The sequence below is a fragment of the Gallus gallus genome, chromosome 17, assembly GCF_016699485.2.
Source record: "Gallus gallus isolate bGalGal1 chromosome 17, bGalGal1.mat.broiler.GRCg7b, whole genome shotgun sequence".
Lineage (NCBI taxonomy): Eukaryota > Metazoa > Chordata > Aves > Galliformes > Phasianidae > Gallus > Gallus gallus.
The window spans coordinates 6,220,673-6,248,411 of NC_052548.1; the positions used below are offsets into that span (position 1 = coordinate 6,220,673).

Consider the following 27,739-nt stretch of genomic DNA (forward strand, 5'->3'; position numbering starts at 1 on the left):
AGGTCTTTTTTTTTCCCCACAAATAACATATGAGAGACTTCAATTGGGCTGTGCTATCTGTGATGGTTTGGGAGCACACTCACGGCTGTGTGACAGCTCGCTAATCGGAAGGGGCAGAGCCAGGGATGTCCCATCCAGGTGGGATGCCCAGCTGATGGGTCTGCTGCAGGCTGGGCGTTGATGGTGCTCCAGGAGGGACCTGTGAGGAAATCCACCACCAAACTACACAGAGCCCTGCCCTGTGTGAGTAGTTCAGTGCACTTAAAAGCTTCTGGCCGTTCAGTTCCTCTGTGCGAGATGGCTTCTTTCTTGTGGGCAGGAGAGAAACCAGCCAGAGAGCAGCCAAGGGAGCGCCTGATGCTGCTGGGTGCCAATGGGGGGAGGCCTGGCTGCCTTTTGGCCATCCCAGTGCTTCTGTTTGGCCCTCCTGACACGAGCCCTAAAAGCACAGAGACAATCGGCTCATGGTGATGCGAGAGACAGCCCTGACACGACCCTGTGACAGTAGTAAGGAACAGAACATCCACGTGGAACCGAGCCCCAAGCCGGCACGTGGGGGGATGACGCAGCAAAGGTGAAATATCAAAGGGAGAAGGGAAGTGCATGGCAGGAGCAGGGAAGTGGAGGAGAGAATAGCCGGAGCTGACCTCAGCGGGGCGGGAGCGGGGTGGGAGCCCGGGCACAGGCATGGAAGGGAAATGGGAAAAGGATACAGCTGGGACCGGCTGCAGCCACCCGCCGTCCCCGTCCGGTCCCCGCGCACCGGCACCCATTGCTCTGCCCCAGTCCTTCTTTCCTAAGGGCACAGTGCATCCAACCCTGGTTCCCCTTGGCTTTTCTGAATGCGGCACGGTGCAGGATGCAGCTGAGCCTTCCCCTGCCAGCAGCATCACAGCAATGGGGGCTGCTTGGTGAGCAGCACGGGCTGTCCCGGCGCTGCTGCTGGCCCTGGGAGTGCTCTTTGTGCCCGGGGACAGCTGACATGTTTTATTTCTTTTTGCACGTGGAGTTTTAATTTTAGCTAGGAAAGAAAAAAAAAGAAAACCAACCCCCCCAAAACACAGCCTGCCTTTAAACATGAGTGCACGCAGAGTTGTCATGAACAGCTCTCAATGGAATGGAACTCTTCTCTTCCTCTCAGAACTGCCTGGTTCTAAATGAAGGGCTCCTCGGGTCCTCCTGCTTTTCCTTCTCAATCTCCAGTGAAAGCTCTCCCTTCCCCGGGTCGCCCTGCTTTCCTCCCACAGATAGATCTGCTCTTTCAGTAGCAGCAGATATAGGGAATGTGGGGTGGTTTTTTTCTGGAATGTTGGGTGGTTTTTTTTGGTTTTTTTTTGGAAAAAAAGACAAAAAGATGAAACCTGTCCTAGAAGAACTGACAAAAACGTCCTCTTTAGACGTTAGAATGGAATGGGATTAATAAGGTCAGGCATTTCCCCCCTTTTTCAACCTAGTCCTCATCTGTTTTAAGCTTTTGGTGTGGAAGGACTGGGACAGTGAAGTGCGAGAGGTGACTCCTACTCTCCCTTAACCCAGGGGGAGAAGACTTCCATCCCCGCTGCGTCTTCCTCAGGGGCTGATGAGGAGCCCTGGGAGCTGCTGATGCTGCTGCCACCCAAAAGTTAACATCAGTGGGGCTCTGTGCTGCAGCGCTCACCTCTCTGTTGGAGGAACGCTCAGAAACCATTGGGGTTGGGGTGGATGCCCGGACATGGGAGCAGCACAGCAGAACCTTTGGGTCTCAGGGCCCTTTCCTGGCTCTCCTGCATGCTTCCTGGTGTCCTTTGGGAGCAAAACATATCCCTTTTTGTGCCGGGGTAAGGGAGGTTTTTTGTTGTGTTTTTTTTTTGCTTCAGACACGCGATGAGTGTGTTACTCAGGCATGACTCGAGAACTTGTGAGCAATAAAGTCATCCTGAAGTCTGCCAAAAAAAAATCTTCTTAGCACACCCACCTCATCACACGTTCCCACTGTAGCTACTTCAGCGTGATCTGCTGCTGAAACGCAGCTACCTCGAGGGAAGGCTGCGGTATCCATCTGGGAGCTCTCAGCGGTGCCACATGGGTGAACCCAACCAAGCACGTCGGCACAGCACTGTGCGGTGTCACCTGGCTGGGGAATGGGACCGTTTGCCAAAGGCATCATGAATATGGTGGGTTGGGGTTTTGCTCCGAAATCCAAGAGCAAACAGGGCTGGGAGGATGCGGGGATGTTGCGTAGCTTGGTGTGGTGTTCCTCCCACAGCCTCGCTTGTGTCCCACGTTTGGGATTGTTGGCTCTCCCAGGTAACAGTGGTAGGATGAGAGGTGATGGCCTCAAGTTGCCCCTGAAGGTTCAGGTTGGAAATTAGGAAACGTTACTTGTCTGAAAGAGCGGTGCTGCAGTGGCACAGCTGCACAGGGAGTGCTGGGGTCACCATCCCTGGAGGTGTCCCAGAGCCATGGGGACACGGCACTGAGGGATGTGGGCAGTGGGCACGGTGGGGTGGGCTGGGGTCGGACTTGGGGATCTGAGAGGGCTTTTCCAACCTCACTGATTCTGTGATTCTCACCTTTCGGGGTAAAGATGAGCCTAAAATCCCCGTAAAGTGAAGAGCTGTGGACCTTCCATATTGTGGCAAGACCTGCAGGGAAGAGAGCTTTAGGGGAAGCTTATGAGCACGAGCACTCATAGGGCCTCAGGTCTGGTGCACAGCCCCACCACGGCCTGGGCTCCACATCCCTGTACTGGTCATCACTGCCATTTTGGGATGGCCATCAGTGGCGTTGTGCATTCCCTGGGAAGGGAGGTGGTTTGGAGATATGTGCAAGCTGCCCCACAGCTGCTGAGTGCTGCTGGCACTGCAGCTTGATGCCAAAATTCCCCTTGCTGAGGGCTGCGTGGAGGCCAGGTCTACCTGGTGAGAGCCATCACCACACACCAGGTCTGGTGCCTGCAGGACTGGGACGTTCCTGGGGTGGGATAACAGGGTTCCATCGCTCATGGGGCAGGATGATGGGGCTCCCTTGTTGTTAGAGCAGGGTAACGGGGTTCTCTTGCTCATGGGGAAGACTAACAGTGCTCCTCTGGTCAGAGGAAGGACCGAGGTGGGACATGAGAGCGAAGGATGGGGCTGGAGGCACGCGGTCACCTCCCCACGGGTGGGCAACGGGAGGTGGGTCCAGGAAGGAGCCCCTCACCTGGATGATCGGGGTAAAAGCCGCCTCCGCGAAGGCCTCCTCTCCCCACCCATTCCCCGCCATGGGGCTCTAAATAATTGATACACTGATAAATAATAGACCTTGTATTTGCTCCTTTGCTTTTCTCTGCCGGGGCGTGTGCGCTCGCAGCCCGACCGTGCTGCATTAGGGTTACAGCGATGGGAGCGAGTGTGTGCGTGTGTCGGACGGGGTAGGGAGCTCTGCAGAGGGGAGAGCATTCCGGGGAGATAAAGGGCTGGTTTGATGTGTGTTCATGTGGCGGGGCTGTTTTGCCTTGCATGCCTTTCTCTTTTGCTTTATTTTTTTCCTGGAGTGAAGCCTGGCGCCAGCAGTCTGGAACCAGCCTGACAAGCTTTTGAGTTATGGAAAGGGGGAGGAGGGGGGAGGAGGGAGAAAGAGGGAGCGAGAGAGGCAGGGAGGAGGAGGGTGAAGGGAGAGGGAGGCAGCTGGGATGTGGATTATTAGGGGAGAACAAGAATACACACAAGAGGCTGGTGGGGTGAGGGCTGGGGGTACTGGGGCTAATGGGGAGGGGACGGAGCTGGCTGCTAGCAGACGTTTCAAAGGAGAATTTTTTTTGCACGGGGGGGAGAGGGGGAATTGAGTCATTTTGGGCATGAAACGCAAACCTCGCCGCGTCAAGGAACAAGGAAGTTTTTTAAAGCTCCAATTAAAGGGCTTGGAGAGGTCCGGGGCTTTTAAACAGCCTTGGGAAGGAGGGGGGGGGGGGGGGTCCTGGCTGGCGTTCAGGCTGCCGTCCCATCAGGACATTCCTTTCTGCTGAACGTTGCTGCTCCCGGCCCTCTCCTCCTCCTTTTCCAAGCTGCCATCGAATCCTTTCCAACTCCCGCGTCCGAACCCGAAGAACTTTGCTCCGTTTCATCTCTCGCCGCCCGCCTCCCCCCGAAAGCCCCGGGCTGTGCTCGGCGCTTTGATCACGAGCTGCTCGCGCAGAAAACCCCCGGCCCCAATGCTTCGTGGGGTCCCGGGCACGCAGCTCCGGAACCGGCAGCACCTCCGGGTGCGCTCTGCCAAAATCCCCCCCCCCCCGGGAGGATGGACACCCCTTCCTGCCGTCACCTCGCTGATGGGGAAAGGCAGCTGCTTCAGCACGATGGTTGTTGCGGTGGTGCTGGGAGCCGGGGGAGGAGGGTTCACTGCACTGCGGTGGGGATTTGGCCCCAAGTTGGAGAGGGTGGAAGCAGCCGGTTGGGGCAGCAAGGGGGTGGCCTGGGCAGAGCGTTTGGAAGGCTCCCATTGGGGACCCCGAGCAGGGGGATGCGTGAGCTCCATCGGGTGCCCACTGTGGCCGTGGAAGCGTCCCACTGGTGCTCGTGCATCACCCTCTCTGGGTTTCCCATTGGGTGCCCATGAAGGCTGCTCAGGAGCTGCTCCAGGGCTTTCCACAGCCCTTGACATCCCATGCACGGAGCACATGTAGCGTTTGGTGCAGCTCCATGGCACGTTTCCCTCCCAGGTACCCTCTCATCATTGCCATGCCAGCCCATTGCTGTGTTTCCGAGCCCTGGCACACTGAGAAGCTGCTAGCCCATGGGAGGAAATTCAGAGTTCTGGCAAGGAGATGGGGATTTGGAGCTGCCTTCGCATGGGCTTTATTTTGTTTGGTTTCAGCACAGCCTATTTAGCTCCGATGACTGGGGAACGTTTGGGAGAAAGGAGTTCTTTGTTACAGATTGAAGAGCCTTAGGTCCTTGAGTCAGCTGTGCGAAGAGACAGTACGTGGGCTCTGAGAAGTTGAGATATCCGAGGGATAGGCAGATTTCACATTGCTTGTACCTCTAAAGGGAAGAAAGAGAGTTAGGGTTCGTGCACCCGGCTCCCAAACAACATCCAAGCGCTGTGAAGCACCACCGCCATCTGCCAAGGCTTTGTCTTCACAGAGGAGATGGAAGGGGGAACACCCAATTTGCTGAAGCCTCCATTACAGGTTGCCTACGAGCTGCAGCTCTTAGGAAAAACACTTCTTTCTCTGGGTTTCCAGGAAGCAAAATGTTGCCCTCCGCTGTTTGCAGCATATCTGGAACAGAGAGCTCGCTGCCTCACAGCCCGACTGGTGCCTTACCCTGGTGCCACATCCCCGGCCATGCCCGGGCTGGCTCAGGGACAGCCCCTGCCCTACAGGTGCAGTTCAGACCCATGGGAGGTCCTGCGACCTCTTGATTGCCTCCCACTCTGGAGATACTCACCTGGCACCTCGGCACAGGCACCTTGCAGGACTGGGCATAGGTTTGGGTTTAGTTTGGCCAGATTTGGGTCTGCTGAATATCAGTCTCTTCACGCCGCGTGTTTCATAAGCAATCCCAAGCAGCAAAGTTGTGCATCCTTAGACCAAAGACCTTGATTTCTCCCTTTTCTTTCGTTTCTCCTTTACAACTCTCTGACCTCTTTCAGGGAACTATTGAGACACACTGGCAGACTCGTCCTCTGGTTCCACCTTGCTGGAGATGCAATGCAGATGGATCCAGAATGCAGGTTGGCTTCCGTAGACCTCCAGCATCTAATTGGTAGGGTCTTCAGCTAGTAAACAGAGGGAATGATTGCTCTTATCTGCAGTTGTGGAAATGGAGCCATGGGTGAAAGCAGTCAGATGCTGGGGCAGGGATCTCTGCTGTGTGATATGGTTTCACCCGGAAACCTTTGCTGTGTTGGCTCCATTGGCACTCTTCATCTCTTGTTCTTGAGATGCTGCCAAGAGGGAGGTGACCCTCATCCCTTTCCTGCCCAGAAGGTAGCGGGAGCAAGCGGGGACAGAACTGGGGATACAGCCCTGTGCCCAAGCACCCCCCTGCTCACATGGGAGTGTGACCCACCAGAGGTGGCAGGGAGAAATCAAACATAATTTGGGACTGCTGGAGCCGGGAAAGAGTGAGATGAGTCTTGGTGGGGAGACCAGCCTCACCTTTCATATTCTAATGCCTTGCCTTTGCCTGATTTGTGAGCTCTGGGGAGTCCTGCTGGGAATTCACTCGAACGGAGGCACACGCTGCCGTCCCTCGGTAAATTACACAGAGATATAATGAAGGAGGAGAAATCAGTTACTCTGTGACTGCGGCTCCCCGGGGGACCTTAATTCAAATATTTGTGGAGCTGAGCAAGTGGGGCGTTGGGGAGCCGTGGAGTTGGAGTGTCTCTCCACAGGTTTCTGCAGGTGGTTGGTGATGGCAGGGCTGTGCGCTGGATGGTGGGATCCTTCCCCAGAGGGCTTTGAGGTCTCGGTGGCGCTAGCCAAGAGGAAGGTGATGGGGAAAGATGGAGCCTTGGTGCTGCATCTTCCTTGAAAATAGAAGCGCAGGTGGTAGTGGTGGTGGTTGGGATGTTTGGAATGACTGTGGGGTGATGGGGGATCTGCCCATGGCTGTGGCCCAGTTGGGGATAGCCCAGTCCTTGCCATGTTTCCTCCAGCTAGATGGGAGCAGGACACGTGTGGCTTTGCAGGAGGTCTTCTCCACCACCCACATGGCCATTACGTTCAGTAGGGATCATAAAAAGGGTTCCATGGCACATGGCAGCGGGTGAACCCCATATTGCTCAACTTAGGCATGAAAAAATCGATCTACCTCCAGCTCCACTGCCAACCTGCGCCTTCTGTGCACCCACAAACCAGGCTCACAGGGCATGCCTGAAACAACAAGTCCCACTTCACCATGACAGCCCAGGCTGTGGCTCATTGGGGTCCCACACCATCAACCCAGGTGCTCTGAGACACCGGTACGGCCAGGATAATGCACACAAGTGTGAGCACACGCTCCTCGCACGCCTGCTCACACGTGCATCAGCTCTGCTGGCAGCGCTGTGCCGCTCCGCTCCCATGCCGACATCCCTCACCGAGCGCACGGCACCACATTTGCACACACATGCTCGCTCCGAGCAGCACCGCTGAGCTTCGTCTCGGGATGCCATGTACCGTGGGGGCAATCCCACTCACACCCACACCCGCGTGCAAGCCCCCGTGCCCTCCCCTTGCACACACAGCACCTCGGGTCGGCACGCGCACGCGGTACGGATCTGCGGCACACCAACTGTTGGGGAAGGGAAAAAAAAAACCACACAGATTCAGCCGAGAGAGAGAGAGAGGGGGAAAGAAAGAGAGAGAGAATGACAGACTGCAATCCCCCTTGAGTGCCTATCCTCATGAATATTAATAAGATGGTAATTAAAATGCAGGGACACAGCAGGACGGATGCAGGCGCTGCCTTCGGAGCGCTGGGAACGGGGGGAGCGCGTCTTTCCAGGCAGGTTTTGATTCCGTTCTCTGATGAAAAGAAGAAAACGGAGCCTTCAACTTTAATCAGTTTAGAGTTTTTTTGACACGACATATCTTTAATTGCTGATATTTCTGCTCTCCTCAAACCCGGCTCCGCCGTCTCCAGTCTAACCAGAGATAACGAACCGCGGTGAAGCGCCGCGGATTCGTGCCGTGTTTACGCCTCGACTTGTTTGCTACTTTGCTGGGGTTTCACTTCTTTGCCTCAGGTCGGAGGGCACGGCCCTGGCACAGCCAGCAAGGGGTGGGGGGCTGGAAATGGAACCCAACATCTTTGTGAAGCCCTCTCCCCATAGGCTTCCCCTATTGCAGCCATAGGGAAACCAACCAGCATCTTCCGGGTGCCCATCTCTTCTTGGCCATGGCTTCCTCTGGAGGATGCTTGGGGCAGGCTCACAGGTCCATGAAGGAGGAGACCTGAAGTGTTGCTTGCTTTTGATGAAGATCATCCACTGGGTCTGGTCTGTGGATGGAAGAACGTCCAATGGGTCTGTCCATGGATGAAGAACCATGGAAGTTGATGGGAAAATGAAGCAAGAGTGTTGGTTGGTGCCCAAAGAGAATGTCCTGGGTGTGGAAGTAGGACCAGGATAGCACAGAGATGGGGATGCAGGAGGGGCTTTCGGGCAAAGTGAAAGAAATAAGGACCCAAAAGGTCCCCATACTGGTATGACTGTTCAGTTCAGGTCAAGCCATAACGTTTGGTTTGGACAGAAAGGTTTTTTGTTTCACTGCGTTTGGAGGTCGCTTATTTTCTTTAGATCTCCTCTTTTACACTGAGGTAATCTTTGAGCTGAAAGCAGTAGGTTTGCTGGAATGAAAAAAATAATAACAAAAAAATCCTTTAGAAAATGCCCAAACACAATTTGTCATGCAAGTGATGGAAGATGGTTTGCATTTTCAAACCTGCCCAGCATACACACCATGCAATATCCCTGCTGGAAAAGCAGAGCTGCAGCACCCCGGAGCTCTTGAGGTTTTGTTGTGCAGCAGGGCAGGGCTGGGCTCTGATGGGACCTTCTGAGCTCAGATATTAGGTCCAAAAGAGCGGTGCTGCACTGGCATAGCTGCCCAGAAGTGATGGAGTCACTGTGCCAGAGGTGATCCAGAGGAGATGTGGCACTGAAGGATGTATCAGTGGGCACGGTGGGGTGGGAGGGAGTTGGACCTGGGGATCTGAGAGGGCTTTTCCATCCTTCATGATTCTGTGACTCTTCTCTATCACAGACCTTCCCAGAGAGGTGTGGGATCCCCTTCCCTGCACCCAGTACACACTGAGGGACGCCCACTCAGCCCAGATGACCCTGGAGCACCTTTGCCATGAAGCCCCAGCCCACTTCCCATACCCCATGGGCAGCAGGGTGGTCTCCCTGTCATCCTGCCCTACAGCAAAGCTGCTCCATACTGATATGAGCTGAAGCCAAGACTGATGGTGAACTGCCACAAAGCCAATGTGTCAGCGTGCATTCTTGCCCATCAGGGTGTTTGCTTTTCCATCCTTTTTAATGCATTTCGGTGTGGCAGGATTGGGGAGAGGGTGATTTGCGTGTCCCTTCTTGCCTTTCAATAGGGTGAGTGCTGCAGCTTGTGCATGGGGTTGGACCTATCCTCCCGAGCAGGAGTGGCTCTTGCATTGGCTTCCCTGGGCCGTGTCAGAACTGGGAAACATGAGGATTTCTGGAGGACGTGGAGGGGAAGGGCAGGTGGGGGATAAGGAGATGGGAGCTCTGTGAAGGGGACAGCAGAGGAAGGTGCCAGCAGCTTGGGACCAACCAGAGCTGGGGGAAAACAAAGCACAGCTGCTTTGGGTGTCGTTTTCAGGGAGGGAAAAAGTCATTTTTTATTATTTTTTTCCTTTTCTTTTTTTTGCTGCTTCCTTCTCCTCCTTCATTCTCTCCTCTCTCCTTTCTGCAGCGCTAAAGCAACACTTTGAGAACTGAGAAGGGCACGGTCTGAGCCTCCCCTCAACCCCACACCTCCCAACGCTGCCGTAAAATCTGTGCTGAAAAAGGACCAGCAAATACCAGGTTTGCCACGCGGATGCACTGACGGGGTTGGGGCACTTGTGGCAGGGACAGCCCAGAGTGACAGCCCCGGGTGCTCCCAGCAAGGGCAGGAGTGCAAAACCCCGCAGTAAATGGAAGGAGAAGGCGTTGCTTTGCTGCTGAGAGAGAATTTAGGTGGCAGGGATGAAACAGAGAAGCGCTGTGCAGGGAGCGGTGCTGGGGCTGGAGGGCCGTGGGAGGGAGGTAACAGGATGGCCCCGGGTACCGCTTCCTCCTGGCGCCCCTCCAGCCGTCCCCGTCACCCCCCAGTCACATCCTGCTTGCGCTGGCTCCTGCCTCATCCTGCTGCCTGCAGTTTCTCAACCCCTTTCCCTCCTGCCAGCACTTTCTGGCTGCTGGGGTTGCTGCGGGGCAGCGGGGCCGGAGGCAGCTCTTGGAGCACCGGGAGATTTAGGATCGACATGCTCCATCCTCTCCTGTTTGAAAGCAGAACTGCCATTTAAGGGAGGGTTTGGAGAGGAGACATCTTCCTCTTTCCAAATCCTTCTTGCCGGCGTAGCCCCCCATCCCACAGACCCTGCAGCATGGAGCATCCCAGCACCTTTCCCTGGGTCCCTGCTTTGTCCCCAGTACCGTTTCCTCCTCCGCAGCCCCATCTCCGGAGGGGCCACGTGCTGTGGGAAGGATCCCATCCTGCTCTGGGACGCTCCGTGCCCTGGCAGGGTGCAGCTGGGGCTGGCACTGCTCTGCGCTGGGCTGAGCTGTCCTGGCCTGCAAGTGCTTCTGCAACAGCCAGGAGATCTCAAGGGGAGTTCTCAGTGGAGCAGGGAGATGCTGCAGCACAGCAGCAAGCTGGAGCTGTGAGGAGGGGGGGAATCTGCCACGGACTTTCTGGGGTAACCTTGGTCAAGGCAGCTTTCTCCCCGCGTGTTTTTTTTTTAACCTAAACACAACGCTGCCTTTGCTCGCTGTGCTGGTGCAGAGGCTGATTCCCAGCACCCCGGAGGAGGGCTGCTGGCTGCTGCCACAGCACTGCACTGCAGCAGCTCTGAGCTCAGAGCTCCGGGCTCGGGGTCTCAGCCCCACTGCGGAGCTGCTGCCTCAGAGCTGGGACCACTGGGACCCCCATCCACACGCTGCAGGTCCCCGCTTTGCTCCATCACCCAGTGCTGAGGCCTGGGGCGAGCGGCGGGCTGCGTCGCTTTGGGGTTTTGGCACACAGGGAATGCAAGTGAGGGGGGGGGAGGCACTCCCACGATCCCCGCTGTTAGGGAGCACAGCACCCGGGCTGCCGCGTTTCGCCCCCAGCAGAAGGCAGGGAACACGGGGAGGAGATGGTTGTGCCCGCCTGGGGCTCAGGGATGGGGCCGATGGGCGCTGGCGTGGAGCGTCCCTCCTTCCCCATCCCTCCTCCCCACGCGCGGGGCAGCGCGGCCACGCACGGAGCCAACCAGGAGCGATGCGAGGAGGGTCGCAGCTCAGCGGGGCAGCTCCGGACTCCCCGCTCTTCCCTCCAGACCACGCAACGGTTAAATTCCTTTCCAGCTGAGCTGGCAAGCAGAGCCCGAGCATATTAGTCAGATCCCTGTAGGGGGTGGGGAGGAGGAAGGAGCGAGCAGCGAGGAGGGGCCGCAGCCCAGCGCCGGGCTGAGCTATTCTCCGGGGCGAGTGCGGGGAGGCAGCGCAGCAGGAGTTGCTGCTTCCCAGAAACTTGATTATTTTTAACCCAGGAAGAAAAAAATAAAAAATAAAAAAAATAAAAAAGGAAGGAAGGAAAGCGGGGAGATTAAAAAAAAAAAAAAAAAAAAAAAAGAGTGGGGGTAAATCTAAAGGAACTCGAAAACACGAGGTTGGCGTCAGCACGCAGCTTTGCGGAGGGGAGAGAAGGGGCGGAGAGGTTCGGGCTGCCCTGGGATGGGGCACGGAGCGGTGCCAACCCCAGCGGAGCGGCCCTGTGGGGTGGAGGAGACAGCAAGGTCTTCTTTCTCGCGTTGCTTAACCACGTGTAGATGGGAGCCTGGCACTGGGCAGAGTGCAGAGGCATCTTGGTGGTGTTCCCACTGCATGACACTGTTGTGTTGGGTCTGAGATGCAGAGCCCCGCAGCGGTTGTTCCAAAGCCCCGTGGCTGGAAGAGCACTGGGGGTCTTCTGCCCCACGCCCGGAGCTGCACTGAGGGCACTGGCACTGCAGTGCGGATGGGACACTGTGCACAAAGTCCCCAGTGAAGGTCCAACCCTTTCTGACCCAAACCCTCCCCATGTATTTGTATGACTGCAGCAGCTGCGCTTGGTTGGAAACTCAGTGTCTTCCATGGCTGTAACACCAGCCCAAAGCATTACAAGCCATGGGCCCTTCCAGGAAATATCTGGCAATCCCACACTGTGCTGCTCAGGGTGGCGCTGGGACCCCTGAGCTGCTGTTCCCAGCCCCCAAACTGAGCTCCATGGGGAACACCACGTGATGAAATGTCCTATATCCACAGACCCCATGTGGAAACAGGGCACGGCCCTCCCTGGGGAGGTTCTTCCATGTTGGACCTCTGTTGGACCTCTGCTGTCATCAGTTCTGCTCTGCTGCTGTGCCCAGATCCTGGATGGGGCTGGTGATGTCCACATGATGGCATCAGAACCATCATCTCAAAGGAGAAGAAGCCCTTAGCTTTGCAGTCACAGCCAGGACAGGTCAGAAAACGTATTCCATTCCACAAAGGCAGAGAGGTGACGATGGCAATCAGTTCAGCCTAGCCAGACCGGGTTTGGAACAGGCAGCAGGCACCCCTCGAAGTGCAGAGGAAACAAAACTCTTGACAAAGGCACTGCTGCTCTGTTGGCTCCATGTGGGGCTGCTGAGGGTCTTCGTGCTGGTTTGGTTCCTTGGGCAACATCACCCCATCGTGTCCCAGCGCACCGCAGCCTCCCTGCCACCAACAGGCTCAGCAGTGCGTGCCCCATCCCTGGAGCTGCTCGAGGCCAGGCTGGACGTGGCTCTGGGCAACGTGATCTGATGGTTGGCGACCAGCCCACAGCACAGGGGTTGGAACTGGATGATCTTTGAGGTCCCTTCCAACCGAACCATTGTGCGACTCGATGAAAACATGTGGCTGACTGGGTGCAAAAGCGCCAAGCCTTCCTCCTCCCCTCTTCCTCTCCCAAACCCCAAGGGCCTGCAGTGGAGAGCTCCCCCACAGTGGCACACCCAGGGGCCCTGGGGACGGGCCAGGAACTGCTTCCACCCCACGGCTGCAGCAGGATGGGGCTCGCAGCATCACCCGCCCCACAGGGCTGGGATTTGCCAGGGGGTGTTGGATGGCAGAGGGCCCTCCGAAGAGCCCCTCGTGCTGCAGGCAGCCTAGCGCACACTGCTCGCAGGGTATTTTTTTCTTCCTCGCTCTTTGTTAAGCTCCCTTTCAGCTGAAATGGCAATGCCTGGGTGTTCTGAGCTGACAATAATTGCTGCAGTCTAGACACTGTCTGGTATGAGGCACGGGGAATCAAAGAGGCCCCTTCTCTCGCAGCGACTTTCACACATGCTCCCTTGCTTGGGCTCCTTCCTTCTCCCTCTCCCATGTTCCCTCGGTCTTTGCCTTTTTTTTTTTTTCTTTCTCTCTTTCTTTCTTTTTTTTTTTTAATTTTTTTATTGCTCCCCTCTATCTGCATGGCACAGAGATGGAGGAGAAGCGTCAGCATCTTCCCCCACGCGCGCTCCCTCTCCGCCGTCTGTTCCATGCTCCCCCTCTCCCTCTCTCTCTCCCTTTCTCATCTGTCTCCTCTCTCTCTCCTTCCTCCACTCTTACCTTTATACTATTCCCTTCCTCCCAAAGTTAGCAGAGAAGGGAGAGGGTGGGGGCTGGCTCTGCCGGAGTTTAACTCCTTCCTTACCCTCTTGAAGCTCTCCCTTTCCTGCTGAGCCCTTCCTGGCTGTGGGATCCCCTACCCACCCCATCCCTGGTCCTACAGGAGGTGCCTGGTGAGGCTGTGCTGGATTCAGATGCAGTCTCATGCCCTGATACCATGGGCATGGAATCATCCCTTCTTGCACCATTCCTTGGCCAACATCATGGCCAATGGGAAGGGCTGTCCATTGGGGACCCATAGGAAGGGGCGACCATTGGGGACCCATAGGAAGGGGTGTCCATTAGGGGCCCATGGGAAGTCCCCCACGTCTCAGCATTGCAGTGGTGCAGAGCTGGGCAGGTGCTGCAGCTCCTCCATCACCTCCGTGCCCAACAAGAAGGCAGCCAATGTGGGAGATGTGGGAGAGCACCTCACTGCCACACCTCCGCTGGTGGGCACACGCAGCACTCAGGAGCAGCAGCAGCTCCCCAACCTCCAAACGCTGCTCAAATATTTGCTGGGGTGCAGATGTGTCCCAGCTGCAGGGAACCCATCGTTGCCTCTTTGGGTACTTGAGTTGCCACAGCAAGGCAACGGCAGGTCTCCAGGCATGCACCCACACTGCTTTAGGTGCTGCCTCAGTCTGTGTGTTGTTGGCGCTTCAGTGGGATGCCGTGTTGCAGTTCCAATCATGCCCAGGACTTATTGTGCTCTAATGCTATTAACAGATCGTTTCTAGCTCACTTCTGGACTCCTCTTCATCTCTGCTCCCTGCACAAAAAGTCACTTTTTCTGCAGAGCCCAACTAAATAGTGCTGAATTCTCATCCATGCGTTTTCATTGCTGTCAAATGCTTTCACCGGAGGGGAAACTGAGGCAAAGCACAGGGCAGCCATCTGCCAGCCTGCAGGTCCCCTCCGTGGGACACGGAGCTGCTCTGCAGCCCTATTTGCACTGCCCGGCATCTCAGTGGCGGTGGTGCTGCTCGCCTACCACGGCAAAGTCACATTAGGAAAGTATGCGATGTATTTTTAACTGTCCATAATGCAATTTAGCAGCTGGAAACGAGGACGAAAGCCAACCCCGTGCGACCAGCCAGATCTCTGCTGTCCGTGAGCGAGCGCTCGGTGCACGCAGTGTTACTCTGTCGGGTTGGGGACCTCGTTTGGGAGAAGGGCAGGGGAGGGCTGCGTCCTCAAAGCGGGTTCTGTCTCGAGCCAAGGGGTGATGGAGCTTGGGGACCTCGCTGGGGCAAAGCAGTGCTGGTGGTGTGACAGCAGGAGAGGAGACAGCCCCAGGGGAGGGAAACAACTGCTGGAGGTCAGCGGCAGAGCCAGGAATAAAATCCAGGTGTGCTGAGCTGGCGCTGGGTTTGTATTCCCGCACATGAGTGCGTGCAACTGCTGTCCCCAGGTGCAGAGAGAGCTTCCCAAAGCCAACGGTGCGCTCCGGAGCCCCACTGCAAGCTGTGGGGCAGCAAATGTGCAGGATGTGGGGGGAGAGATTTGGGGTCTCTGTTCCCTGGAGCATCCCACACAGCGTGGCTGGGTCTGGGCCCCGCTGGAAGGATGCTGATAAGGCAGGGAGGTTAAAAACACTGCCTTTATTTTGAAGCTTATCTCCAAATCCTAATGAAAACAGACGAAGAGGGAAGGCAGGGACATCGGAGATGCAGTGGGGCTGAGGCTGGGCGGTGCTGTGCAGCAGAACGCGGCTGGGTTGGGAGTCCAGTTGGATCCAGCATGAGATGCAACACAGGGGGAGTGTGAGATTACAGGAAAGCTTTGGGGCAAACCCGAGGAGCCGGGGCACAACTCTTGGGTCCCACACATGGGGAGAGAAAAGCTGGGGGGGGCTGCAGACCCTCTTCCTGCCCCACCAACACCCTGAAACTCAGAATCCACTCTTAATAAGGGGCTCAGTGAGGAAGAAAAACCTTGAAACCAAGGAAACAAGGGAAGCAAAAGGGGGGGAAAATTCCTCTGCAAGGCGCAATGAAGGAGGGAACGGGAACATTTGGTGGGCTGGGATGTCTGCTCGGCCGAGATGTCCCATCTCAGAGTGGCATCAGCTGCAGCCTGGGGCAGTGCTGTAGGAGAGCGTTGGGGGTAGGAGGTGGGAGGGAGGGGCTGAGCAGAGGGCTGTGGGGAAGCTGTGGGGCGCGGAGCAGATGCGGTGGGCTCAGTGAGGAGTGCGGCTTTGCAGACACGAAATAACTTTCCCCTTCCTAAAGTGATGGGGTACTGAGGGTGGGAGAAGCTCGGGGTGAGAAGCACGTGTGTGTGTGTGTGTGTGTGTGTGTGTGTGTGGCCAAACGCACACATCGCAGCGCTTCGACTCCAAGGCTGCACCGAAGGAGACCCTCCCGTGCCACATGTGGGTCGTTCCCCTCCAACCACCCCATCGTTCCCCGCAGAGGGGCAGCGACACGCGCCCTCCATCGCCGCCGTGTGCCGCGGGGCAGCGTTCGGGTGACCCACCGCAAACTATGGCGAGGGGGGGGGGGGGGCACAACCCCATCCGTCCCCATTCACAGCTGCGCACCCCCATCCCTCTCCCGTCCCGTAGCGCGGTGCCCGGCCCGGCTCGCTGCTGGGGGACCGTAACGTGATATTTCCCCGCGCGTCCCCCGGAGGGTTTTTTCCATTACACGGAACGGAGCTGCCTGCTCGCCCGGCTCCCCCGCCTGCAACCTCTGGCACCGCTTTTCCAGCGGCACATTGTGCAAATGTAACCTTTCAGCAAAGCCACTCCTACGGCAGGAAGCCGTGGGGCCTCGGCTGCTGCCAGGAACGCAGCCGGCTCGGAGCTGGAAGGCAGCCCGTTAATCAGAGCCGGCTGACAGCAAAGCACACATCCTGGGCAACAGATTTCTGCTCCCGCTCCCTCGCGCTCAGCCTCGCCTCGCCGTGCCTGCATCGCTCCTGCTCGGCTGCTTTCTGCCAGCCCTTCTGCCTCCCCCTCCTCTTCGTCCTCCTCCTCCTCCTCCTCTTCCTCCTCCTGGGGTGTCCAGCAGGGTTTGCTCTTTGCAGGGGGGCTGTGCATGGGGACAGGTGCCAGCCTGGGGGTCCTGCTGAGGATGGGGGCGGGGGGGGGGTGTTCGGTGGGGCCGTCCCCCGTGCTCACAGCACCCACAGGACCTCCTGCAGACAGTGCTTGCATCCGCCCCACAGCGCTGTACCCATCGCCATATGGCAGCGCTGTGCTCAGGGTGCTGTCCTGGCTGATGGAAATCCATCGTGGCTATGGGGTGTGAGGCCGTGGGGTGTGGGGTTATTCCAGACCCCCCGGCCCTCCCCAGGCCCTGGGGACACCCAGTCCTGTGCTGCAGCCAACTTTGGGGAAGTGCCTTTGCCCGCCTGCAGCCCACCATCCCAACCAAACAGCTTTTGTCTGAGCTCAGACAGCCCGGCAGGGCTCTGCTTGGCTCCTACCCGAGCTTTCTGCAGGTACATCTGCACTCGTGCCCAGGTGAAGCCCCGCCATCGCTGTCCCCACGCAATGGGCTCTGTATCTTTTGCGTCTCGTTTCATCCAGGACTTGAAACACGAAAGCGCTGCATTGAGGTGTCTGTTTTTGTGGTGTTTCCAGCCCAGCTGGAAGCAGGAGGCACTAAAAAATGGAGAGATGGGGGGGGGGGAGGGGGAGAAGGAGAAAGAAAAAATCAATCTGGCAGTAGTCCATCTTCCTTCCAAACCCACCGGACCCGGGATGCTCCCACCTTGCTCATCCCAGCCCATCCCCGATGGCTTTGGGGATGCTGCACAAAGCATGGCCCCTCTGCTGGCGTCGAGGCCGGGCTGGTAAAGCCATCCCTGCATTTATTTCACCTTTTCCTCTGGTTGCGAATTGTCCGAGAGCAGATGGCGATTTTCTCAAGTGTATCCGTTATTCGAAGTCGCTCACCGAGACAGGGATGGCTCACACAAACCCGGCCCCCCTGCAAAGCCATCATTTGGTCTTTCCATCTGCCCAGCCACTGTGTTCGGTGTGGGTTTCAGCCAGCTCCGTGGGGCAGAGCGGGACGGCACGGCCCTACACGGTCATCCCCTTAACTACGGGACACGGAGCCGTGACGGCCAGGGCAGCTTGGGGGTGGAAAGCAATCCCTGGAGCTGGGGGGACCCTCTCCTTATGAGCCCCTGAATGGGCTCCCAGGCCCATCTGCTGCCACATTCTGGCTGCGTTTTTCCATTTTCCCTTCTCAGTCCTCTCCTTCTCCCCTCTGCGAAAGCAGCCATGGGGCCGGGAGCTGCCTTGCAGGGATGGGGCAGCGCTCTGTAACCGGAGCCCATCGGGACCCCCTGCGCAGCCCCACGCCAGGAATGTTGCGCCGAGGGGGGCTGCCAAGGGCTGACAAAAGGGGAACCGCTTTGAAATGCAGCTTGCTCTTCCCCCCCCCCCCCTCCGTGTGTTAAACAAATACCCCCCGGCTCAGGGGGTGCCTCCCTGCATCCCACAGCCTTTTGTTGCCAAGTCTTTGTCTGGGGTGTAGAGAGAGGGGTGGGACCCCCCCAAGCCTCCCCCAGGACACCCATGTGGATGGGGTCTGGGATGCTGAGCGTGGGGCTGAGAGTGGCTCAGTGCCCCATCACAGGGCCTGGGGACACCCCCTGAGCCCCGCTGCCCACTGTCCCTCCTGTCCCTGTGTCCCATCCCCATGGCATCTCACCATAGGCGCAGCCGTTGGGTCTCCACGTGGGAACTGCCATCAGACTGTGCCATTCCTGCATGCCAATCCACATCCAGCATCCAGCCCCCATATGGGGGGGTCCAAACCCAAAGCTTGGGGGTGTTGCGGAGCCCACTGTCCCCAGCAGACATTAAGGGACCAAGTCCCATTAAGGGACTTGTTATTTTGCATCCCCAAAGGCACTTCATGCAGTTTCCTTTCGGGGAAAATAGTTGGGGGAAAAGCCTTTGAGAGGGGGGTTGAACAACCCCAAAATGCCCAAGGAAATGGCAGCGCTGTCCTCCAGCCATCAACACCATTATGCCGTGCAAAAGAACCTCCTGAATTAACCACAGGAAAGCTGAAACTCAAAATGAACCCCTTGGAAACCAAACCCAGGCTGCTCCGACCCCCCCGTAGGCACGAAGACCACAGAAGCCCCCAACTGCTGCCCACATCCCTCCGTGGTGCCCCAAAGGTGGGAGATGCCCTGGGACACCCCAACCAGTGCCAGCGGGGCCGCAATGGGAAGGCTGGGTTGGGGATGGGCAGAACCCGTTCATCTCACTGCTTTTGGGGGTGGGTGCGTGGGGGGAACCCCGGGGGGGCGCTCAGCCCTCCTCTGTCCACGGGAAGGCCACGGGTGAGCGCGGTGCTGTGCTGTGTCCCCGGGGAGCAGCGGCCCCGCAGCCCCGCGCCGCGCTCGTCACCCAGACAAGAGATCAATAACTAATTTCACTGCAGCAGCAGCACGGGTTTTTTTCCAATAATTGTGAGCCGGCGGTTGGGAATGAGGCTCTCAGCACCGCTCCACACCAACCTGCGCCCGATCAATCGCCGCGCCGCTGGGGCAGCAGGAAAACTCATTTTTCTCTTTTTCTTTCCTCTCAGCCTCCTCCTCCTCCTCCTCGTCCCATCGCTCCCTCTTTGGGCACAGCGATTCCGGCTCCGTCCCCTCACCTGAGGGCTGTGCTGAGCGTCCCCACCTGCAGTGGCTGCTCGTCCCATCCCGGTGCTGCCATCCCATCTCCTGCAGGACAGACCCTGTGCCAAGCGTAGGGCGCAGCATCTGTCCTCATCCAGGAGCACTGTGGAGCCGTGGCTACGGAGCCGTGCCTTTCGGTCACCAGCTGGTGCCTTTGTGTTGCCCATACGTGTTCAGTGATGCAGGAGGAGATCTTTGGGATGCTGTGGGGTTGGTCTGATGTCGGGCATGAGCCTCGCTGGGTTCCTCCCTCGTTATCCATCTCTTTAAGCATCTGAGACCCTCAGTGCCTCAGTTTCCCCACACGTGTCTGTAACAGTGGGCACAGCTCCCTGAGCCACCCATAGGCTCTGTGCTCCAGTCCCCATCTCACAGGACACAGTGCTGGGCCACGATGCCAATCTCTGCAGTCCCAACCTCCACACACCCAGAAGGCATTGAGGAGCACTGCGGCATCCCCCACCTGTGTGCCTTGTCCCAGCTTGGGGTCAGTGCCAGTGGGTGCTCTGAGCCCACCCTGAGCCCCATCCCTGTGCTGGTGGGGCATTTCCACGTCCTTCTGGTGAACCAGCTCATGACTCCCATGGTTAATGTTTGCCTTAACCCCTCTTTCCACACATTGATTTGTATTTGCATCATGCCCTGGCCACGGTGCTCAGGAACGCAGGGTGCTTGCAGGGCTCCCCCCACGAGCAGCAGTGTCCCCCAGCCATGGCTAAGGTCATTCTTCATGGGTTTCCCAGCAGCACTGGGGCCTCCATCCTTTCTCTCCCATTTAATCCCATGAATTAAACACCGCCTTCACCGCGGAGCGCCGAGCGGTGCCGGCGTAATGTCCAAGTTTTACGACTTGCCTTGAAGGCACCTATCGATTGGGGTCCTCTCTGGATGATGGAGCTTTTAGTGCATCCTGGGCTGTCCGAGCAGGGCTGGATCCTCAGCCCACGGGGCTCAGCCGCGCCGTGCCGTCACGTCCCCGTGCCCCATCTCCATGGGTCCCATGGGGAGGCGGCAGGCGGGGCCCTCAGTGCCCACACGGCGCCTTTAAGAAGCCCACAACCAGCTCCAGGAACACGAGCTCAAGGTCACAGTGGGAAACCTGCGGACTTGGCAGCGAGGAGAGGAGAGGAGAGCGGGCGGAGGGGAGGAGGAGGGAGGAGGGAAGCAGCTGGGGATAAAACCCAAATTCTGGCGGGGAAGAGGGGACGGAGGGGAGCGGGGAGGTGAGGTGCAGGGGGGTCCCACCCAGGGGTGCCTAACTGTGGCACCTTGAGGCCCTGTGCCGCATCCCCCGGCGCGGCACCCGGACGCCCTCTGGGAGGTTTGGGGTTACCGAAGGCACCGGGAATGAGGCGGCTGCTCCTGGTCTGGGTTTGGAGATGCCCGTTTTTAATTTTCATCAGCAGAATTAATCTGCGGAGCTGCTCCCCCCCCCCCCCCCCCCCCCCCTCCTCCTCCCCTCCCCTTCCTTTCCTCACTGGTTTCGACGGAGAATTTGATCACTTCTCCCAGGAGCTCGGCACCATTAACATTCACTCCTGGCGCGCACGAGCCGCGCTGCATCGCCAAGCGCATCGCCAGCTGTGGGCTGTGGGCTGTGGGCACCTCGACCCCCATCAGCAGCCCCAGCCCTTGGCCTGGCACCATCCTCACCCCCACCGAGCCGGGGAGGGGCTGCTTTATTTCTGTGTCCGCTCCCCCGTAGAAAAATGAAGGGCACAGCATAGGATCAGTGGGTGCTGCCCTTCTCCTGCTTCCAGCCAGCCTTGGGCTCGGATCTGGAGGTGTCCGGAGGGTCGTGGCCTCAGGGTTTGCTCTGCAGCTGCTGGGACACCTGGGGCTGTCCAATATGATGGAAACCAGAAAGCACTCCGGGGGTAGGATCCAAATCTTGCACCATTTCACATTTTAAGGGATGCCAAGTGGTCACCCTGGGCTGCCCCAGAGTTGCATAAAGTTGTGGACTTTTTTTTTCTTTAATAAAGGTTAATAAAGAATTAACTCCTTATTGCTGTTATTATTACTCCATCACTGTCACTATCACTATTACCATTACCATTGCTATTACTATTGCCATTGCTGCTATTGCTGTTGTTGCTGCTATTGCTATAACTATTGCTATTTCTATTGCTACTATTCCCATTTCCATTTCTATTCCCATTCCTGTTCTCATTCCTCTTCCTCTTCCCATTCCTATTCCTATTCCCATTCCCATTCTCATTCCTGTTCCCATCCGTATTCCCATTCCCATTCCTATTCCAATTCCAATTCCTATTCCAAACCGCTGCCCCTTGCATGACATACAGTTTCCCTGACACCAGCACAGTCCCAGCTGGGACGATGCCCTCTGGCCCCGAGGTGCCCCCTGTGCTGCAGCAGCAGCAGGAGCTCCATCATCCCCTCCACCAGTGTGAGGCTGCATCCTCCCCATGTACAAATGAAGCCCATTTTTCTCCTTTCTGGCTGTGGCCCCACGCACTGAGCCCAGCCATGCTGCTCCTCGAGGGCACGGAGCCATTCACCGAAGCGAGAAGCCGAACGCTTTCTTTTTAGCCTCGCTTTAACAAGTATTAATTAACAAGAGAGTAAACACTAATCCCAAAATGACACAAACTGTGTCGCTTGAAACGAATGTTTGGGAGCTGTCTGTGCTGGGATTTACAGCTGCATGGGTTAATGGGTGCTAAATCATTGCTCAGGCTGCAAGGAGAAGCCGAGCTGGAGAGGGGCTGGGTGTGCTGCTCAGCCTGGCATCGGCTGCACGGGGTGCTGGGGCTGTGCTGGGCTGTGCCATGCCATGACCTCCTCTGGTAGGAGGTGTGGATCCGCTCAATGCTTGGAGCAATGGTGCCCCCACCCAGCAATGGCTTTAACCATAGAGCGCTGCAAGAGCGACCAGAGAGTCACCCTTGCCTACAGCCAACCTCCAACCCTTGTGGGCTCAGGGGAGGCTGGGGGCTGAAGGCAGGGACTCAGCGTCTTGAGAGGGGCCCGGAGAGGCAGGCACTCAGCACAGATCCAGGCCGGGTTTTCTTCCTTCTTCCTCCTCTATCGTGCAGACTGGGGAGCTGCTGCCTGTGCACATGCTGCTCCAGTCAGTCCTGCTCCAGGCTGAGCTGCACAGCCAGCGTGAGCCGGCGCTGGGAACTGGGAAACAGCTTCATGTGCACACTGCATCCTCCCTGTGCACACACTGCATCCTCTCACTGCACACTGCATCCTCCCTGTGCACACACTGCATCCTCTCACTGCGCACTGCATCCTCCCTGTGCACACATTGCATCCTCCCCAACATGCTCACTGCACATTGACTGGGGCAGGACCACAACAACGCATGGTCCTCCATTCCCCCCATGCCGGGAGGGCTCCCCTTCATCCCATGTGCTCAGCCCCATTTCAGGAGGGCTGGGGAGGGCTGTGGGGGCTGCAGGGCTGGAAGCCCCAGCTCTGGGGGTCAGCTCCCTGCGCATCGCCTCGCCGTGCCATTCTGCGGCGCCTTGCTTCCTATCATGGAATTTTAATTTGGTTAGTTGAGTTCTTTAAACAGTGTGAACTTGCTAAGTGCTTTGCATATTTTATACTCATGAGTAACATTTATCAAACAGAAAGTACAATTAATCAAATAAGGAGCTTTTGTAACCCGGAGCGCTTTCCCTTCGCCCTCATCTCACCCTCCGCATCCCCTTCTCCCCCCACCACTGCCCCATCTGGATACACATAGATACCAATATACATGCACACATATACAGTTATACATACACAGATATATGTATGACCAGTATTTTATGTGTGTATAGATATATTTATGTCTGCACGTGTTCATACAGATGCATATGTCCATGTACCTGTATCTAACTACTGTATAAATACACGTGTAGGTAGGTATGGTGTGTATGGTATGGTACACCTGTAAGTATGTGTTTGTATATATATGTACATATACATATACATATATATATGTACATATATGTGTACATACATAGCTATGTGGTCCAATTAATCTGTATAATATTATATTCATAATGTTATACACACAGTCTGTAGGGAGAATTTATATATATGCACTGTATTAGCTAATAACCAGTATCTGGTAGCTGTCACCTGCCCTCTAGTATAGTATATAGCATATAGTGTATAACATAGCAAAGATCATGTGGTATATAGCATATACTATATAGCATATAGTGTATAACATAGCAAAGATCATGTAGTATATAGCATATACTATATAGCATATAGTGTATAACATAGCAAAGATCATGAAGTATATAGCATATAGTATATAGCATATAGTGTATAGCATATAATGTATAACATATAGCAAAGAGTATATAGTATATAGCATTTAGTATATAGCATATAGTGTATAACATAGCAAAGAGCATGTGGTATATAGCATATAGTGTATAACATAGCAAAGAGCATGTAGTATATAGCATACAGTGTGTAACATAGCAAAGAGTATATAGTATATAGCATATAGTGTATAACATTATAGCAAAGAGCATGTAGTACATAGCATGTAGTATATAGCATATAGTATATAGCATATAGTGTATAACATATAGCAAAGAGCATGTGGTATATAGCATATAGTGCATAGCATACAGCTGGTGCCAGGCACCCGTGGTGCCACCACCCACACGTTGGCAGCTCCCAGCAGCACAGGGAGAGCACTGACCTAATTTGTTGTGACGTCCCAAACCCACCGCAGCGCAGTGCTGGAGCTGTGGGGCACAGAGCTGTGTGTGTGGGGTGTGGGATCCCCCATCTCCCCCGGATTGTTGGCACCTGAGTGGGGCACGCAGCATGCTGATCGCTGGGAACAACACGTGCAGCTCTGGTCAACTCACCTCCAAATGGTAGTGTGAAATTAATTAGAATTAATTAATCAGAAAAGGGTAATAGGGGTGATTAAGTACCTGGGGGAAAAAAAAATCCTGAGTGTTGCAGGAATGGTGATTGCCTTGAATGGGGGGGAGTGAGGGGTGAGTGCCAGGGAATAGATGGGGTGGGGATGGGGTCTGGGGGGGCTCAGTGCATTCAGTGCGTGGGGATCACACAGTGATTGGGGTGGGGAGAGGGAAAGGGAAGGGGGAAAAGGAAGGGGAAGGAAGGGGAAAGAAAAATGAAAGTGGAAGGGTAGAAAAGGGGAAGGGAGAGAGAAGAGAAAAGGAAAAGGAAAAAGGGAAAGGGGAAAAAAAAAGGAAAGAGGGAAAGGGAAAGAAGGGAAAGAGAAAAGGAAATGGGAAAGGAAATGGGAAAGTGAAAAGGAGAAGGAAAAGAAGGGAAGGGGAAGTGAAAGAAAAAAAAGGCAAAGAGAAACAGGAAAAGGGAAGGGGAATGAAAAAGGAAAGAAATGGGGAAAGGGAAAGGAAAAAAAGAGAAAAGGGAAAAGGAAAGGAAAGGGAAAGGAAAAGGGGAAAAGGGGAAAAGGGGAAAAGGGAAAGGGGAAAGGGGAAAGGGGAAAGGGGAAAGGGGAAAGGGGAAAGGCTCGGGAGCTGCCCAGCCCTCGGCCGGGGCCGCGCCACGCCGCCCCGCTCCCACCCGGCTTCGCACTCGGGGCCGAGAGCCGCACACGGAGCGGCAGTGCCTGAGAGCAGCGGGGCACGCGGTGCGGCTCGGCGCGGTGACGGGCGCCGATGGACGCGCGGCTCGTCCCGCTCCGTCCGCCCGGTGATCGCCGCGGCCGCTCCGCACCGCCCGGCCTCGCGGCGCCGCCGCTGCCCGCTCGCGGGAGGCGGCGGAGTTCCGACGGCGGCGGCACGGCGGGACAACAGCGCCCCCTGGCGGCCGTGCCGGGGTACTGCGCCCCGGGGGGAGGTCGGCTGGGCGGTGCGGGCGGAGCTTCCGCTGCCGGCCTTCAAGCCACGCCCCCTTGCCCACGTGACATCGCCGTGACGTCACGCCCAGCGCCGCCTCACGGCGCGTGGCCGCGGCCCGAGGTAACCGCACGGGGACGGCGGCGGAGGGTCCGAGGCGGAGGGGAGCGGTTGGGGTCGGGGAGGGGGAGCGGAGAAGATACTGGGACCCCCTCGCACGGGGCTGGGGGGTCGGGAGCCCGTGGCAGCGCCAGGCGGGGAGGGGGGGGGCACGGTGCTGTGCTTTAGGCCGCATGAGGCCTTTGTGCCGTCTCCTCCCCACCCCCCCTTCCACTCCCGGGGCCCCAAACCCCCATTGCCGCCCTCCGTACGGCCCTTCCGCCATCCCGCCGGCCGTCCCGGGCCCCTCAGAGCCGGGCAGAGGCCCGCAGCTGTGTGTGGGAGCAGCGGGGCTGCGTCAGCTGTCAGCGCTGTCAGCGTTGGGGTCTGCCACATAGCGGGGGGGGGGGGGAAACACAGCAGCACCAACGTCCCGCGGCCCCGGATCAGGCAGTGCCACTGCCAGCCCCCCTACGGGCAGCTTCAGACCCTCCACCCCCAAACACGGGGCTGTGGGACAGCCCTCAGGAGGGGTCAGCCCTCACCTCCGTCCCTTTGGGGCCGCCGCGCTGTTCTTTAGGGCTCCAATCGCGTTCTCTGCTCCCTTAGGTCACAGCACAGCCACGCTGGGATCTGGATGCCGAGCTGAGGACCCCAAAACTGCCTCCGCTGCCATAGGAAAGGTTTTGTGTCCAACGGCGTTTCTGCCTTATTTGTAAAGGTGTTTGAAGTCCTCAAATTCAGCCTTTGGCCGCCTTAAATCTCACTCCTGATCCCCGGCGCAGTTAATCACATCCACGGTGGTTTGAATTATGGGATGTCCGGGGGGGGATTTATAGCTTGTATTGCTGATTATACCTTGACTTTATTATGTGGCACATATATCTAACTGGTGGTCAGGGCTGAGATTTACAATCCTCAGGTAGGTGCTTAGGGGAACTTTTAGCAACTCCAGCTGTAATTGGAGGTGACTGATGGGGCTGTCACCGCAGATAAACACGTAAAACTTTAATGCTCTTAAGTTGGAGAGAGGAGGCAGAAAAGGTGAAAAGGCCGGGACGGCCCTCAAAGGATAAAACGGGGTATTGCTGAGCGAGAGTGAAGCTTTCCTGCCTGGGAGACTCTGGAAACACTTTGGTCCGTGTTCCTTATTCTGCTCCCCAGGAGGATGGTAGGGTTTGAAGTAGCGTTAGTAGGGGGTGATAAAGGGTTGTCAGCTTGAAGTCGGGGTGCTCACAGAGCTGATCCTCATGGCCGTGGCACTGATAAGGGGAGGGTGGTGGTGCTGTGCCCCTGGGGGGCTCGCTGGGAGCCCTGCCTGCTGGGGGAGGCTTTGTGTCTGACCTGTGATTTCTCCCCCCCCTTGAGGAGCAGTGAGTCCCACAAGGGTGCGTGCCCCGCAGCCAGCATGACGAGCGAGGTGGTGGAGAATGAGTTTGAGTTTTACTCCAAGGCAGAGAAGTACTGGAAGGATGTGCCCGCCACAGTGGACGGCATGCTGGGGGGCTACGGCCACATCTCCAGCATCGACATCAACAGCTCCAGGAAATTCCTGCAGCGGTTTCTGCGGGTAGGTGCCATGGCTTGAGGTGCTCCCACAGCCCTGTCCTCTTCCCTATGCAGAGCTGGGCTCTCCCCTCTTTGCTGCTCTGTGGGCTCCCACGTGGTCGTCCCATTTCTCTGAGCTCAGCCCCTCCCTCACCATTGTCACTCCAGGATGGCCCCAACCGGACGGGAACAACCCGTGCCCTGGACTGCGGGGCTGGCATTGGCCGCATCACCAAGAGGCTGCTGCTGCCCCTCTTCAAGACAGTGGACATGGTGGATGTGACCGAGGACTTCCTCACCAAGGCCAAGAGCTACCTGGGGGAGGAGGGCAGGCGGGTGCGCAACTACTTCTGCTGTGGCCTCCAGGACTTCAGCCCTGAGCCCAATTCCTATGACGTCATCTGGATCCAGTGGGTCATTGGTGAGGGTCGCTTGGCTTTGCGGGGTCTCATTGCCTGTCTCAGGTACCCCACATGCATAAGGTGGGGCTTGAGGAGAGCTGGGGCTGCTGTAGACATGAGCGTTGCAGCCTGGCTGGGTAGGGGGCCTGACCCATAGAGTGGCAGTGGGAGGGCATTGCAGTGTGGCATCTTTTCCCTCCAAACTCTGAGGCCAGGACAAGAGGTGTGGGTTGGACAGAGCTGGGACTGAGCCCATGGGATGTGAGTTGAACATCCCCAAGCTTTCCACTGCTCAAATACTTGTCTGCTTGGATAAGGAGGGATCCCGACCACAGCCTCCCCTCACCCATCACACTGCCTGGGGATCCTGCACTCACTAATACCTGCTTTGCCCCCCAGGACACCTCACTGACAACCACCTCTCTGACTTCCTGAAGCGGTGCCGTGCCGGCCTGCGACCCAATGGCATCGTGGTCATCAAGGACAACATGGCTCAGGAGGGCGTCATCATGGATGATGTGGACAGCAGCGTCTGCCGGGACCTGGATGTGGTCCGTAAGATCATCCGCCGGGCTGGGCTGCACCTCCTGGCCGAGGAGCGCCAGGAGAACTTCCCCGATGAGATCTACCATGTCTACACCTTCGCCATGAGATGAAGGTGCCCGGTGATGGGAGGAGGTCTCTCCAGGACCAGGACAGCGGTTCCTGCCGGGGCCAGGAGGGGTGAGGACTGTGCCTTCACCGCGGGGCTGCGCACGGCAGTGAGGGCGTTGTGACTCCGTCTGTCTGGGGCTGGTGGTGAGGACGGGGCTTCATCTTCCAAGTTGCTGCTGTTTGTGAAAAGAGGTGTTTGCCAAATACATTTTTCCTGCTGTTGGACTTCAG

General features: G+C 57.0%; 2 protein-coding genes and 1 long non-coding RNA gene across 21 annotated transcripts in view; 2 read left to right on the forward strand and 1 right to left on the reverse strand.

Moving 5' to 3' along the window:
- Window positions 1-20,985, forward strand: part of LOC107052204 — a 98,588-nt gene extending 77,603 nt beyond the window's left edge. For 10 of the 12 annotated variants that reach the window (XM_046901898.1, XM_040649306.2, XM_040649307.2 and 7 more), the window contains one exon: window positions 9,401-20,985. The gene's annotated coding sequence lies outside the window, so the exon portion shown is untranslated. The remainder of the gene's footprint in view (window positions 1-9,400) is intronic. The other 2 variants (XM_046901897.1, XM_046901896.1) reach the window with 2 other exon arrangements.
- LOC121107099 lies at window positions 4,798-11,039 on the reverse strand. The gene is made up of 2 exons (XR_005840534.2): window positions 10,126-11,039; window positions 4,798-8,297 (listed from the first exon to the last, which is right to left on the reverse strand). It is a non-coding gene; the product is annotated as an uncharacterized LOC121107099 (long non-coding RNA).
- Window positions 11,089-27,738, forward strand: NTMT1 (N-terminal Xaa-Pro-Lys N-methyltransferase 1). 8 transcript variants are annotated; one of them, XM_015279521.4, is made up of 5 exons: window positions 11,089-23,846; window positions 25,515-25,626; window positions 26,280-26,475; window positions 26,622-26,874; window positions 27,254-27,738. In XM_015279521.4, the coding sequence occupies exons 3-5, from the start codon at window positions 26,314-26,316 to the stop codon at window positions 27,508-27,510; spliced, it is 672 nt and encodes a 223-aa protein (XP_015135007.1). In that variant the 5' UTR covers window positions 11,089-23,846; window positions 25,515-25,626; window positions 26,280-26,313; the 3' UTR covers window positions 27,511-27,738. The 8 variants fall into 8 exon arrangements, with proteins under 8 accessions (XP_015135007.1, XP_015135005.1, XP_046757758.1 ...); XM_015279519.4 differs by having other exon boundaries at window positions 25,515-25,588; XM_046901802.1 differs by lacking the exon at window positions 11,089-23,846 and adding an exon at window positions 24,873-24,956.
- The last annotated feature ends 1 nt before the right edge of the window (window position 27,739 follows it).